General features: G+C 45.6%; 1 protein-coding gene across 1 annotated transcript in view; it reads left to right on the plus strand.

Moving 5' to 3' along the window:
• LOC146202390 (nose resistant to fluoxetine protein 6-like) overlaps positions 1–14492 on the plus strand; it is a 97471-nt gene that overhangs the window by 71965 nt on the left and 11014 nt on the right. Inside the window, exon 14 of the mRNA XM_084601168.1 lies at positions 7893–8035. Within this exon, the coding sequence (XP_084457294.1) occupies positions 7893–8035 (143 nt within the window). The remainder of the gene's footprint in view (positions 1–7892; positions 8036–14492) is intronic.

A 14492-nucleotide genomic window follows, 5' to 3' on the forward strand; every position in this document is an offset into this window, starting at 1 on the left:
TTAAAAGTTGGAAGAGAACACTGAAGAATCGTGCGACTTGTCAAATTGACTGCGGGCTGCTGATCATGGCATTCCCATAAGGTGCACTCCTAATACTGCGACGCCCAGAAGCAGACTACTTTAAAATTTATCTTTCCACACGTTACTGGGCAAGGACTCGTTGCGTGAAACTTAGTACACAGGTAATCCAGCTGCAGACCGAGAGCCAGTTCACCACATTTTCGCGCACACAGCTTGAAGCACAAAACAGGCGCAGCATTGCCATAAGATCGGGCTCTTAGATTCAACCCTGCCTGCTTTTCGCCCGTGCGTCTCCCAGTAAATGGATAAGAGGCTGCCGATGCACCTTTAGAAAAGCAAACGTGAGCGTGAGACAATGCGCAAAATGCGATAGCATATGGCTGTTTTTACCTTAATATATATTTCGAGGCCCCGTGCGCCCCAGGTAAACTTTTTGCTTGCAACGAATCTTACCTACGGCTGCTAGAAATGTAAAAAAAAAAAAAAATGCAACGAAAGCAAAGAAGCTTGAAACAGAAACGTTTCCAATGAAACAGGGCCCGATTTCACCCACAGGCGCAGACATAACGCACAGCAAGCTAAATTGCATTCGCATGCTTCCCCGCAAGGTACAGAAACGTATACTCCTCGACCTCTCGTACAAATGTTGTTGAGGAAAATTTGTGCACGCATGAGCGAGTTTCGGCGAAAACCCTGCGAAACGAAATGTGAACCATCGTTCTTCAAGGCTACCTGCACTCTGGTTTCAAAAGATAGAGCGTGCAGGCTAGCGGCGGCGGACAGCACTGTGGACAAAGCAGGAATGGACGAGTACGCATGAACGAGAGGCGTGCAACGAAAGAGGAAACACCTTGCAGCTCATAGGTTATTCACAATAGACACGCTGGCCGTTCGTGCCAGCACCAACTTTTATTCAACCATAACGCTTTTAGCTTTCCTGCAATGCTGCGTGACTGCAACTTCGCTGTTGATTTTCCTCCAGCGCCTCGTGACGCGTGACAAATGTTCAGTGATTCCTTCTATAGCGCCGAAAAAAAAATATCTTCATAAGCAGAGGTTCATGACTCGTGCTGAGTCCGAATGTCAACAAGCAATGAATGACGCAGACCATACAGTATTTCTGAAGTCTGCGCATTATGCCACGGACAGACGACGAGGCAACACAAATTATTAAATAAAGATATGAACGTAATCCACCCCTGAAGTCTAGGCGCCAGGTAAATTGAGTTGATCCGAGACCGGCGCTCACTAGCGCACATTGCCATATATACTATTAATCGCATGCTCGGCCATTGTTCTCGCCACGCCTTTGCCTCGCAGTGCGAGGAAGCCAGCGCGCAGCTCGTGAGGGGCGCCTTGCCATCACGTGTTTGGCATATTAAGAAGAACCCAGCAGCACTGGCATAACCAGCGCTGGTAGAGAAAGTGCAGTGGCTCCAGCTGCTCCTAATACCGGTCACAAAGAGGGATGGAAAGTTTGTCGCCGAGCCCAAATAATCTGCTCTACAAGGCACCTTCACAGTAGTTAAGAAGAACAAATCAATAAAACTTCATCATGTACACTAGCAGTGAACAGATGATCATGTTGCATTTCATTGGAAACATAATCCATGAAGATAACACCGACACATTCGCGCAGACGCCCGCCGTACGTAAAGTTCACAAAGTTGCTGGCTGCATGAATGCTTTTTTGTACGTGTTATCGTTAAACTTGAGGCAAAAACACGTTTTGCGGTCGTGTCCTTGCCATTCGCCCACTTGCCGTGTGCAGTTTGTGCTGGTATCCAACAACACTATAAACAATTTGTTATAGAACAGCACCAATCTGCGACGTAAAGCAAAATGGGGTGACGCTGCTGTCGCCGGCTGGGCCGACACGACTGGGAGAGTGTAGAGGGGCGAAATTGGTGTTATCTCAAATAGGAACACATGCAAACGAATGTTTTCAAAACAGAGTTTATAATTTGCAGAGAACGTACGAAGTCGTACGTCCTTTCGGCAACGAGAGCCATAAACTGACACGATGGGCTCATGCTAATGTTCCCAAGCATGAAAGGCGTCCATTAAGCATTAGTTGTATTGTTGATATTTAAAGCTTTCAACTACGCACGCTACGTTTGGCGTGCAGAATCAAATAAGCTTAACTTCAATGTTCTTCTAGTTGAAAAGGATCATTGGTACATTGGTGCTGGCGCCTGAGGAACTTTCAGTGCCCACGAAGGTATGGACATTTGCCTATAGACGGGCTGTGACAGGAAAATAATTTTTAAGACTCCGGATCGACTTTCGTCCATAGACTATGCACAGACAAAACGTTAATAGACCCCCAGTCGACTTTCGCCTATAGAAAGTTCATAAGAGAGTCATTAAAAACTCTCAATCAACTTTTGTGTAGTCTGTAGGCTCTGAATGGTGAAAAGAAAATATCTATATGGAGGCAGTATAGTCTCTGGCAAGTCTATAGAAAGTGTATAGGCGATTTTACCAAGGAATCATATAGTATCTTTAGTAGACACAAGCGAAAACTCGAGTAGTCACGCTTAAAAACTTGTAAGTTCTCGGAAAAAACAAAGCAAGAGAAGCTTAGAACCTTAAAAGTCGCTGGAGAACTTCAAGAGTCGTCTGGGGTATTTTTAATAAATATTTTATTGATTAATTTTTGGCCTCTTACTGGAAAACCCCAGAACAAGGCCAGTGGAGCACATCAGGCACCATTATTAGCTAACACAATGCAGTGACCATAGATAGCCTGACTGTACAATGAACCTGAAAAATGCAGGCCATGAATGGCGGCCGCTAGCTGGTTTTTCACAGCCTCGTACGAAACTGATCAACTAAAACTTCCCTTTGACGAGTAATCATTATTGCAAATATTTCATTTAAGCTATCTTAATGTGGTTACGTCTCATGCATTATGAAAAGTAACCGAGTCGGAAAATAATATGGCCCTTCCTTTTCGGGTAAAGTTCTATTTCACCCGATTCTCGCCACCCGAGCATATTTCGGGCCAAACCCGATTTATGCCCGAAAATGTAGTTGTCCACATCACAAAGATGAATAAAACAGAGGAAGCTGCCGAATGTATTTTGCTTATCTAAGAACGGTTCTCTCAGTCAAGCTTTGATTTAAAACTTGTAACGTTTGTCATCCACAGTGTGGCTTAATCCCAAGTTCAGAAAATACCTAGGGAGAGACCAGAGCACATGCATGCATAGAACAGGCCTCTTATTGGTATCGATTTATCAAACGCTACTCATGCTTATGACATCGCGCGACAATACTGCACACTTAAAATGGCTGTTTTGTTGGAATTTTTCACACTGCACAAAACGGACAACGGTCTGGCAAAGTCGACAAAGCTCTGCACATGAAGATAGTAGTGAGCGTGACGAAATGATTGCAGCGAAAACTGATGCTGTAACCGTCTCTCGCTATACCATGCCATTCAGTTATGACGACAAGAACTTAAAGGCTACTGCAGAAACTGTATTGGCAGAAGCGAAAGCATTAACGATGCCTCGCGTTGTTGATTTCTAATCTATGTCTTTCTACATCTACTTACCCCCTCCGTTAAGATTCGACCGCCACTCTTCGGCCTCCGATGCTAACACTGGACGATGTGTAATTTTTTTTTGGAGTCAGTGGTCGGTGTCTCGCGGTATTCAGGGTGCAGCCTGGCGCACCTTTCTGACTGACTAGCTGAAGGCATCGTCAGACCCCTGCCGTCACATACTCGTGACGTCACATACCTTATAACCCATCTACTTACGACGTCGCATGACCCATGACGTCACACGACTCATGATTTAATTCTATGACAATGTCTCAGTGACATCCTCAAGCCCCTGATGTTAACCTATACTCGGGGCAGCTGTTCGAAATTTTTATTTTTTTTTTTTTTCATTCTTACTGTCGCTATTGTCGTTTTCCTCGACGCCCTACGGCGTCCTTACGCTAAACAAGGAGAATTACTAAACCATGCTCATGAGCCCGAAGTTACGGTATCGGACTCGGGAATCGGAGGGTGGTGGTTCAACTGCTGGCGGTGGCACAATTCTTTTTTCGGGTGTTTTCTGGTCACGTTTTCTGGTCACGCGAAGCATGAGGCCAGGTGACGTCACGAGGGGGGAGGGGAACTTCCGGCGACACGATTTGCGGACAACGTCGGCTTTCGCCTTAATAAATAGGGCATCGCATTCTCTAGGAGGCTTGCAAAACAAGATCTAATAGTGAAATATTTCAGCCTGGAGAAAGAACGCTTAAAAAGATTAAATTATGGAGTTTTCATTGAATAAAATGGTTTTTACCCAAATTGGAGCTCAAAATATCGCACCCAATTTTTGCCTCTATGTATTCTGGAGAAAGCAAAACCAAAAAAGAAAGACTCCAAAACACAAAGTTAGCAACATTGGCAATGGGTCTAGTTTCGACAAAGCAGTAGAATGCTCTTTATCGGTGTAATGAAATAGGCAGGAAATCACTAGCGCAGATGTGAAGAGCTCAAACACCCCGTTCAATCCTTGCAAATGCTAATCCGTCAAAAGACCTAAAGCTGAATTGTTTTATGCAACTCAAGAACGGAGCGGCAAACGCCGCTTAAAGGAACTCCTCAATGGCGCTTACCAACGTTCATGACATCGCTAATCCGTGGTTAATTTACTTGTTAATCTGTGGTTAATACCCTTGTAAAAGACAGCCTCTATAGTGGTAACGCTTGCAAGCGCTAGGAGTCCTAATCGCTGCATCTACTCGCTGCATCATGAGAAGCGGACGACGTCAGGGGCAAAAGGGCCTGTTTTGAGGGCTGTTCGTCGCTTGTTGTGTCCGATTATCTGAAGGCTGTTTGTCAGGTGTAAAAGCAAAAGTATCTCTGTTACTACGCGCAGGCTCCAGGCAACATTAGCCTTTGGGCCAATGTTGCCGACTTCACTTAATTCGCTTTGGGCCAATATCAGAGCCGTATCATTCGAAATAGGCCTTCGGGATTACGCTTCCCATACACTATATAAGCTTTGCGGAGAAACGTGGCAGTGTCGAGCTAAGGAGTCAGCGTTTTCCTTTTTGTATAATCTGCCTCCAAATGTTGGAACCGCTTTGACGAGCACGGTGGTACAGCGGGGCGGGAGAAATGCAAGTACCGTACAATGGGATGAGTGAAGCCTTTACAAAATTGGTGGGTCTTTGGCGAGGCCGGGAGTCGAACCAGGCGCATCCTGCAGACAAGGTGCCTGTTTTAACGACTAGATCTCGGTCAAGCATTCTCTCAATTTTGATTGAGATCTCATTTCTAAATGTCGTAACGCTATCCGTAGCGGTCGCAAAATAATCGCAAGTTCGGTTACATAGAACTCTATTAGAGTACGCTATCTCGCAGGAGCGCAGTAATCAGCGCTTTGGAGTTGCTTTGAAATCCGTCAAAAGCAGAGTTCATCGTGTTGAGTACGCTTTTTGTTAATAAATGATGAATCTGGGCTAAAAAGAGCCTGTGAAATATTTATATGTATTAGTTTTCAATAATGCAGTGCTGTTAGCCTTTATTTACAGTAATCTTCTTTACATCTGTGTAGCAACTGAAAACCGCGTTCGTCGGGAGAACTGAGCCGGAAACACGGACAAATCTGTGTCAGCAAGTCTATTCGAGGCCACCTGATGGTCAACACCCTTACAAAAATGAGCACTGACAAAGAGTTGACAAACTGTGGACAACTAGTGGAGTCAATAGCTTCCACACAGGTTGTTGACTGTGGTTAGTAAGTGTAAACGAAATGGATATTTACCTTTAGTCAACAGCGTAGTTGTTGACTAACATTTGTGTAAAGTTTATTAACCATGTTTTTACCTAACTAAATACATAAAGTTGTTGATTAACATGTATGTAAATTTTGTTTACTATAGGTTGACTGGCTGAAACATATATGGATGATCGAGCTCAGGCTCCTATAACGTCAAGGCTTGGTGTTCTGAAGGCTAATCGTACTTCGTGCTTGAGGTAACAGCATAGATGGCATAATTTTCTTCTGTAGAGCACGTTCGACCTCAAACAGCGGACATCAAAATGTGAAAAGCTCCCGACTGCTTAGCAATTGGCTGCATATACGGAGGAAGTTCGCCTCTGATCGGCTGTCGCCCATCGTTCGCCATTCACTGCCGCCAGCATGCTGGTAGTGCAGTCATCGACCGGTCAAGAGAACTTCATCGCCGTATGCGAAACTTCATGTCATAGGCCGAGCAGGCTGTCGGAGAATGAAGAGAATGGGCAAAAGTACCTAAAGGAATGAGATCGCTTGTGGCCGCCATCTCTTATAGAATTTGTTCTGTCTACGCTAACCAATTTTAAAAGAATGGGATACCGATAAACTGTATAGAAGTGGTAAAATGCAGAGACGATGCGTATGACAATGGAAACCTTCGGGATGGTAACCTTAGGCTCAGCTGAAGTTGGCAGGAACAGCTGAATTGGATCAAGGTGCAGTGAAAACAACTTGGCTGTCTACGACAATGATAACGATTACGGTTATTACTGTGAAGCGCGCACGGGAACAGGTTGCTCAGTAGTAAAAATACAGGAAGCATTAGCTCCAGCCGGAGTGGCGAAGACTGCTGAGCATCACTTTCCGCGTTCGCGCGTCCCAAGTGTCCTCTCAGGTCGTTAACCGAAGACAGGGAACTTGCAAATTCGAAACACCTCTTGCGAGAAGAATGGTGTCGCGCGTCTCACCTACTCTTCGCTGGATCTCATCAGTCGCTGTGAAGCGGCGAACAGGGGCTGGCAAGGCGTTGCTCTACGCCCTTAATTGCCTGTCTTAACTATTTGCTCTGAATACCTCGCAAATGCTTGCAGAGCACTCTGAGAAATGAAATGCGCTTGTAAAGAGAACTACTGAGAGACTAGGCGATTTTAGGATGATATGAGTGCGCCAAGTGACAGGGGAGTTTGACTAATGGTACTTAGATCTTTGACATGAATGGAAATATCAGCCCTGAGCGAAAGTCTGTTCGGGGTCACTTTAATATCTCCTGGAAAGCAAAAGCTGGCGATTGGGATTATGTGCATAGTAAATAAAGAACGCGCAAACGAATGCGATTGCTAAAAGAGGGAGTCAATGTTACAGGTAGCACTAAAACACAAGCAGAGAGGCTTATATACTGAGCACATGTAAGCGAGTTTCTGGCTCAGGAACGACAATCTTCCTGTTATAGGACTTTTCCCATTGCGGGACGCATTACAAGAGCAAGCGCTTTGTTCTCGATGAAGATGTGCCTGGTGTGTCACGTACAGCCTTTGTCAAAAATATACGGCCCAAGGTGTTTTCTTCGAAGCCTCGTAACGGGACTCGTATCGCAACTCCTGCGTTCCAACTCTCAAAGTGGACAAAACTCGTCCTCATTCTGTTCTAGCTTAGATTCATATTCCAGTATTGCAACGAAAAACGGCGTTACAGGGCTTAGAAGCGAAACCGTTGGGCTGTATATTTTTGACAAAGACTGTACATATATATATATATACATACACACAACACAACCAGCTTTCCGTTGAACGCATCAAAGTCAACTGTCGTTCAATAATTGGCTTACAGGAAAGGAATGGCGCAGTATCTGTCACTCGCGGACAGATCCCGCCAACACGAGGAAGGCTTTTGCCTTGATAAACAAGAAGGGAAAAGCTCAGTGTCTGTCACACTTGTTTCTGCGGACATCCGAAGCCGTTTTGGGGTGCCATCGATTTTCGCGTAATGGGGCTAGTAAAGCTTTCGGCTAAAAAAAAAAAAAATTCTATTCGCTTTTTGAATTCCGCCGCTCCATGTGTGACGTCAGACCATTTTGACCAATCAAGATTTTCCAATTGCTCCGATGCCGCTCCCTCTACGCAGGCTTCCTGGATTCCCTGCTGTCGTGGCCGCCGTTCAACGCACTGGGGAACTTGGCCTACATGGCGTACCTGATGCACCCGCTGGTCATCCTCTACCACTACAGCAGGACGCGGGACCTTATTTACTACAGCCAGTACGAGAAGGTACGCACACCGAACCACTTTGTGCATGATGTGAGAGACGCGCTAATTCTCACGGCTACGATTGCAGCCTTGTATAGGTAAAATTGGCGACACCAGATATGCTTTGTCTTCCTATTAGTCAGCACCCAGTAGGAAGGTACATCCCTGGCACCTGCAAGTAAGGGCTCATGCTAAAGTACCTTACACGTGAAAGATGTTAGCGATCAGCTCGCGCCAATCCCCTCGGATTTTTTTTTTTCTCCTATCTTAAGGTATATATACCCAGCGTCCCACCAAATGCAGAACGTCCTAGCGCGCAGAATGCAGAGCTTTAAGAATATTTTGTGGGTAGCAGATTACGCGGTGTTATATAGCTACAATTACAGTTATAGAAACTGACTGACCGCGCAAAATAAAACTGGAAATTCGCTGTCGCGGCAGCGAGGCTGCATCCGTGCTTGTCGTCTTGCCGCTGCCACATATAAAATTGAATATTCGAAATTGGGCTTTAACCGAAAATGGTCAGTCTCTTTGACATGAACGCCGCATAGCTTATGTAGTAGTTACATTCATGAAGAGGAGAAAAACTGCGGAAGCTGGGGGCGTAGTGCAACGGTGCAGCATTGGATTAAATGGCGCGGTGGTGCTACCTTGCGCGCCTTTGAAAGGAAAGGAGGGGGGGGGGGGGGGGGAGAGTACATTACATACCTGGGGCTGTGACTTTGCTAAGCAAGCGTTGTTTGGCTAAGCGACGACGCGGCATAAGCGTCAGGATAATGTTCTTGAACACAAAGACCCGGTAAAACACCGCCATTTCACTCAACCTAGTGTAGCAGGGCAGCCATAAAATGGCAACGCACGTTTCACAAATCAACTTCTGAACATTGTTTTTTCCGACGGTTTGTATTAATTTGTGATAACTAGTTTACTGGCGATAGCATTTTCTTCCGCAAGCACATCTCACATATGTGATTTACCTGTAATGACAACCATTTTTTCTACGTTAATTAGCGGTAAATCGAACGTTCTGTTTAAAAATAAAGCCAACTCTGGCGTTTCGCCGAATAAATTTCCCATTGAGTTTTGAAGCGAGCGCCCCAAAACGCCCAGTCGAATTTCCAAGAAATAAAAACGAAAATGCCACCCCCTTCTACAGCTAATATATGAGCGTTTGAAAGTTAACTCCCTCCTGTCAGCCCCAACTTCTCGTTATTTATGCGATGTTGATTAGCTGTCGTCGCAATAATAAACATGCGTGCAAGCCAACCCGTGAAATGTAGTAACAACTCCGCAGAATCAGAAAAGAGGAAATAACGCTTTTCTTGAACGCGGTCTCAGTTCTTGGATACTTGATGTTCCTCTCGGATGCTCTTTTAAATTGTCCTCAAGAGGATTCGATTAGGAATACGGACGCGCACACCGCAACAGTGTGGGAGCAACTACTGCAATGCGACGCGGATTCCACCAGTTTACTATCTTCAAGCACTCGCGCAGGCTCAGCACGCAACAGCGGACCAAGTCGTGAGATCGTGCGAAATGACTTCGACTGGCAACGCGACTGCATCGGAGGCAGTCGCGCGCTTCCTGTTCACGTGCCAGATGTTCACACGCGCACTTTTTACTATTACCATTACCTTGTCTTGTCCCGGTTTCCGCGTCTCCGCACGCGCACACTGCTTCTACGGTTGACCTTCTTTCCTGTCATTTCACTCTCGGGAACGTAAGGGCAGGCACCGCACCGGTGCAGGCATAAGTCTGTTTTTCTTTTCTTTTTTTTTCTCTCTTTCGAAGTGGCGGGTCGTATAGAACACATTTTACGACACAATGTCTACTCGATTTCCTTAATGCGTAGTACATCTTATCCAAGCTCGCACAAGCGCTCATCCCCCGGGCTAAATTTGAAAAACGATACTACAAAAGTTCCAGGTCTGCACACTTTTGCATGCGGAAGCGTCTGACGCCAGTCAGTGGTTGGTAGCCTTTGCCGTCGGAGTGATAAAATGGCTAGGAAAGCAATCAGTAACAGTGGCGCCAATCATAGCGGCCAGCTGCAGGCGAGCTGTTTGATGGCGAACAGAAGACGCGTGGATCTTGGCGAGCATTTCTGCCGCACGTGCCGCCCTAAGGAGCAAAAAGAGCGAAGTGCGGGGAGGCTGCCAGCAGCCACTTGGTAGTAGCGGCTTTGACACTAATGCCGATTTACGTAAATATGTGGTTCCATACGTTGTTACAAATGCGTTGTAAACAGCGATACAGACTAACCCGCGGCAGTTACACAGCGGCTCCCGCGCTTTGCTTTAGTTTTGGTGAGAACATCCTAAATGTAACAACAGTGCTACGAGAACACCTCCAAACCTTCATATTCTACGTGCTCTTAACATTTAGATATATTTCAGCTTAAAGAATAAAGAAAATGCATTCTAAGCGCTCCACTGTGTCCTGAGTAAGTGGGGGGAAAAAAGGAACGGGGAAGCAAGGCTGTCGAAAAGAAAGCTAGAAAGAGTTCGCGCTCACGAGAGGAATAAGCCGGTCAAAGAACGACTTGGAAATGCCAGCTTTCAGACTGCAAAACATTGATGGGAACATAGAAGCGCGCGGCTTGCAGTGACTACAAGGTAGTCTCGCGGCAGCGGCTTGAGCAAGGGAGCTGCAGTCACGTACGCCTTGCCAGAGGGAATGTTTTAACCTAAAAAAGCTTGAAACAACCTTTCGACTGTGACAATTTTGGTTCAGCGGCACGTAAACAAGGAGAGAAAAAACGGTGCCATGTAGGCGCAGAAATGTTTTGAGAGACAAAAATCAATAGCGCAGTTGCAGCCGTTGCAATTAGCCAATTTCGTCATCGTCATATTAAATGTCGGTGCCCTTCCGGGGAAAGCCTCCCGCTCCAGATTCCTCCGGTAATTTCGGCACGTGTGAAGGGAGGCGCTTGCTTGGAATTTCGTGGTAGAGCCAAGCTTGGACGTTGGCCGTATTACAGTGGATGAAGTGGCCCAGTCAACTTGGTCAACTGCCAGTCTGGTGTCTCGTCGTATTTTTTGGTTCCGGACGGCCGCGGATCATGGCGGATTGTCGGGGAAGGCCTTTCCTCAGCCGACCTCTGTGTCGATATCCCAGGAGGGCTGACAGACGAAGCGCTAACATACAAGGTGTTTAAGGGAAGACTTAGGGAAGGGAAGAAGAAATTTAAAAACGAAATAATGGTTTCAAAATAGAAAACAAACGTAGGAATAAACTCTCTGCCGCGGCGGTCACAATATGCTGCAAAACCACTCTAATTAACTAAACCCCATTGATTAAAATTTAATTATAGTAGCTGGGGGGTTAACTCCAACGGGGAGTACCAAGCCATGTACAAGATGATGCCACCTCAGTTCTTGAAACGTATAGAAGCTCATTTCCTAAAGCGCTTCAGAGCGAGGAAATCCGCCGCTTTTTCCATAGGGAACCTGCAATGAAGTTTGTTGTATCGATTGTCGCGCCGTAACACATATCTTAGCGAGAAGAGCAAATGCTTTATAGGCGCTGCCATCTGCATGCGCTTACAGGGATCAGATTGCACGCACTGCCGAACCCTTGCATGGCGTGCCTCAGACAACTGGGCTACGGCGAGAGCGTCTGGGCAAGGATGCTATCTGCCACACGCGTATCTATAATGCTGCAGAATATGATCGGTCGTTTATCGCGAACCAAGCTGATAACAGCAGTAGCTTTTAAGTGCGCTGTGGAACAATTGCAGCGCCGCTTAGGCAGTGCAGGTTCCCTATACGAAACCGCCACTGGCCGCTTCAGACACGCAGAATGCTCGGTAGAGACGCGACGTGCGGTGATACTTGTGCGGAAGCTACGGCGTTCAGTTCGAACTGGAAGCGGTATTGTGCCACGTCATGTACACTCGTTTGCCTCGCATCTTAGTGTAACGAAAAGGCCAGTCTTTGACAGCTGCGCCTTTTTTAAGAACGACGGAGCGAAATAAAGTTCATAACACGCCACAACAGGGCAGGCAATTCGAATTTGGCGCCGTTGCCTCTGCACCACATAATCACCGGATGTCGCCTCTGTACCGAGCTTCCTGCGCGTCTCTTGTGTTGTTTATGCTTCGAGCAAAAAAAAAAAATAATAATAAATAAATAACTAATAATAATAAAAATAAAAACCGTCCGATTTCGTCGCGCTGCAGGACTTTTTCTTCGTTTCGAAAATTGACATGACATCGTTTTGTTCACAGCTTGGAACTCCCCATTTGGGTTAACCACACAACTTTGATAATAAAAAGCTATTTAGTTGGTTTTAGTTAATTAGCTGGATAATTAGAGTATTTTTGCAGCAGACTGAGCTTATTTTTTTCTGTAAATATTCTCTTTTCTATTTTGGACCCACTACTTTTCTTTTTAATTCACTTCAGTTCAGTTGTTCAGTCGTGTCCGACTCTTCGTGACCTTATGGACCATGTCACGCCACGCTTTCCGGTCTCTCACTATCTTCCTAACATCACATAACTTTAATCTATCTTCCCTGAAACACCCTGTATATATACACTCGGCAGCAGCAATACAAGAATTCTTCATTACAAAGACTGTACCACAAAGAAAAAAATATAAAAATGCCAAGTGGCGGTGTTTATTTCACTACATGTCGACTGACAATCATCTATTCACCTCTTAAGCCACGCCGCGATAGCGCAGTGGTTAGGGAGCCCGACTGCTGTATCCAAGAATGCGGGATCGAATCCCGGCATCGGCGGCCGCTTTTCGGTGAATGCTAAAAGCAAGGCGCCCGTGTGCTGTGCGATATCAGTGCATTTTGAAGAACCCCAGGTGATTGAAATTTCCGAAGCCCTCCCCTACGGCGTCTCTCGAAGCCTGAGTCCCTTTGGCACGTTAAACCAAACGAAACCAACCCATCACCTCTTAAGGAAAAGACGAAGGAAATACCCAACAAAGATATATTTGCTTGTAACGCGGCATCCTGTACCTTTGAACGCAACAAATCCAGGGGCTGCGAGCTTGCTTGACCGCTCCCAGCGTTTCCAAGTAGTATCCTGGTCGCTTTGCTAGCATTTACTCGTATATGTCTGGCTGTTAGCGAACGTAATGTATGGTACCGGCTACACCAGACGTCCTTGGGCTGAATCCCTCATATCGAGCGCCGACTTCCCCCCCCCCCCCCCCCCCCCCCCTGTATATTACAAGTCGGTAGCCTACAGTATGGCAATTTGTGATCTCCAAAAAGCATTTTAGAAGAAAGAAATGAACAATGTTTTGCTTTTGATTGCTTCGGGAAAAACAATGAGCACCCGTCAGCATAAGCTTGTCACATTGGCCCAGCAAGCCCCACACTGCTTATATTCTTCAGGGAGCCCTTGTCACTCTTCTTGGTGCGGATGGACTGATATTCATTTGTGAAATGAGCGTCCGCAGAAAGCTGTACACTTGTATATGTCAACTTATAAACAAGAGCTACTATAAAAAAGATGTCTACTTTGTTTACTTTTCGCTTGCAGTTACTTCTGATTTCGTGACTGGTGCTATATTTCCAGTTATAATCTTTTAAGGTAAATAATAAACGTTTATATAGGAATATTGCTCATATACCTGTTAATATCCAAAGCACGATTTATGGTAAAACATCTCTGTCGTTCGCCATTTACCATCAACAACAAAGCGCACTAAAGTTGCTGTTCAAATTAAAACTAAGCAAATAATTGTTTCTTCTGTTTTCTTCTTGATAAAAGGAAGTCCCCCCCCCCCCCCCTCCTCTGGTAGCAATTTCTGTAACCACCACTGTAGAGTACCTCTATGTTAGTTTGAAGAAGATGAACACTTAGGCCCCGTGCGTTTTAGCCACACGCTCCTGGGTTTGGCCGCAAAATGACGAATCTGCATCTTAGCCTATGGTCGCCTTCGCTTTGATATTAGGCACGTAGAATTGTGTGAATGAAAGCTACAATTGACGATCGCCCAGGGAAGACAATGATTGTAGTAACAAAATGTTACTTCTTTAATATGCATTCACTCGCAGTTAGGAAGCAGATGCCTTTGAAAAGCAACTGAAGCGCAGGAGCTCAAGAAGAGAAGGAGTGTAAAAGAGAGGATTTCATGTTAGGCAGTCTTTTTTTTTTTTTTTTTCATCACAGATCTTTTTTTTTTTTTTTTTTTCCCGAGGTGTCGACACCATTTCCCCGGTTCTTCTATTCACCGATCCTGAAAATTTTGTATCTTGGTCAAACTGTGCCTTCTTATTTTTACTGCCTCATTCAAGTGCGCTCATTTTCATTTCTTATCCCGTATGGAAGCCGGAAGCCGTTTCCGGATACCGATAGTTCGGTTGTTTTTCTAGAGTCTTGGATTTGGGGGGTACATTTTTACTGCGAGGAGACTGTGGAATATTGCAACGTACTGTTATGCGCACACTGATGGGAATGACCTTAGCTTCCGATGCCTGGCAAGAATTTCGCAGCGACTATAGTTACAACTGC

This window comes from Amblyomma maculatum, chromosome 1, assembly GCF_055883805.1.
Source record: "Amblyomma maculatum isolate TAMU_Amacu chromosome 1, ASM5588380v1, whole genome shotgun sequence".
Classification (NCBI taxonomy): Eukaryota; Metazoa; Arthropoda; class Arachnida; order Ixodida; family Ixodidae; genus Amblyomma; species Amblyomma maculatum.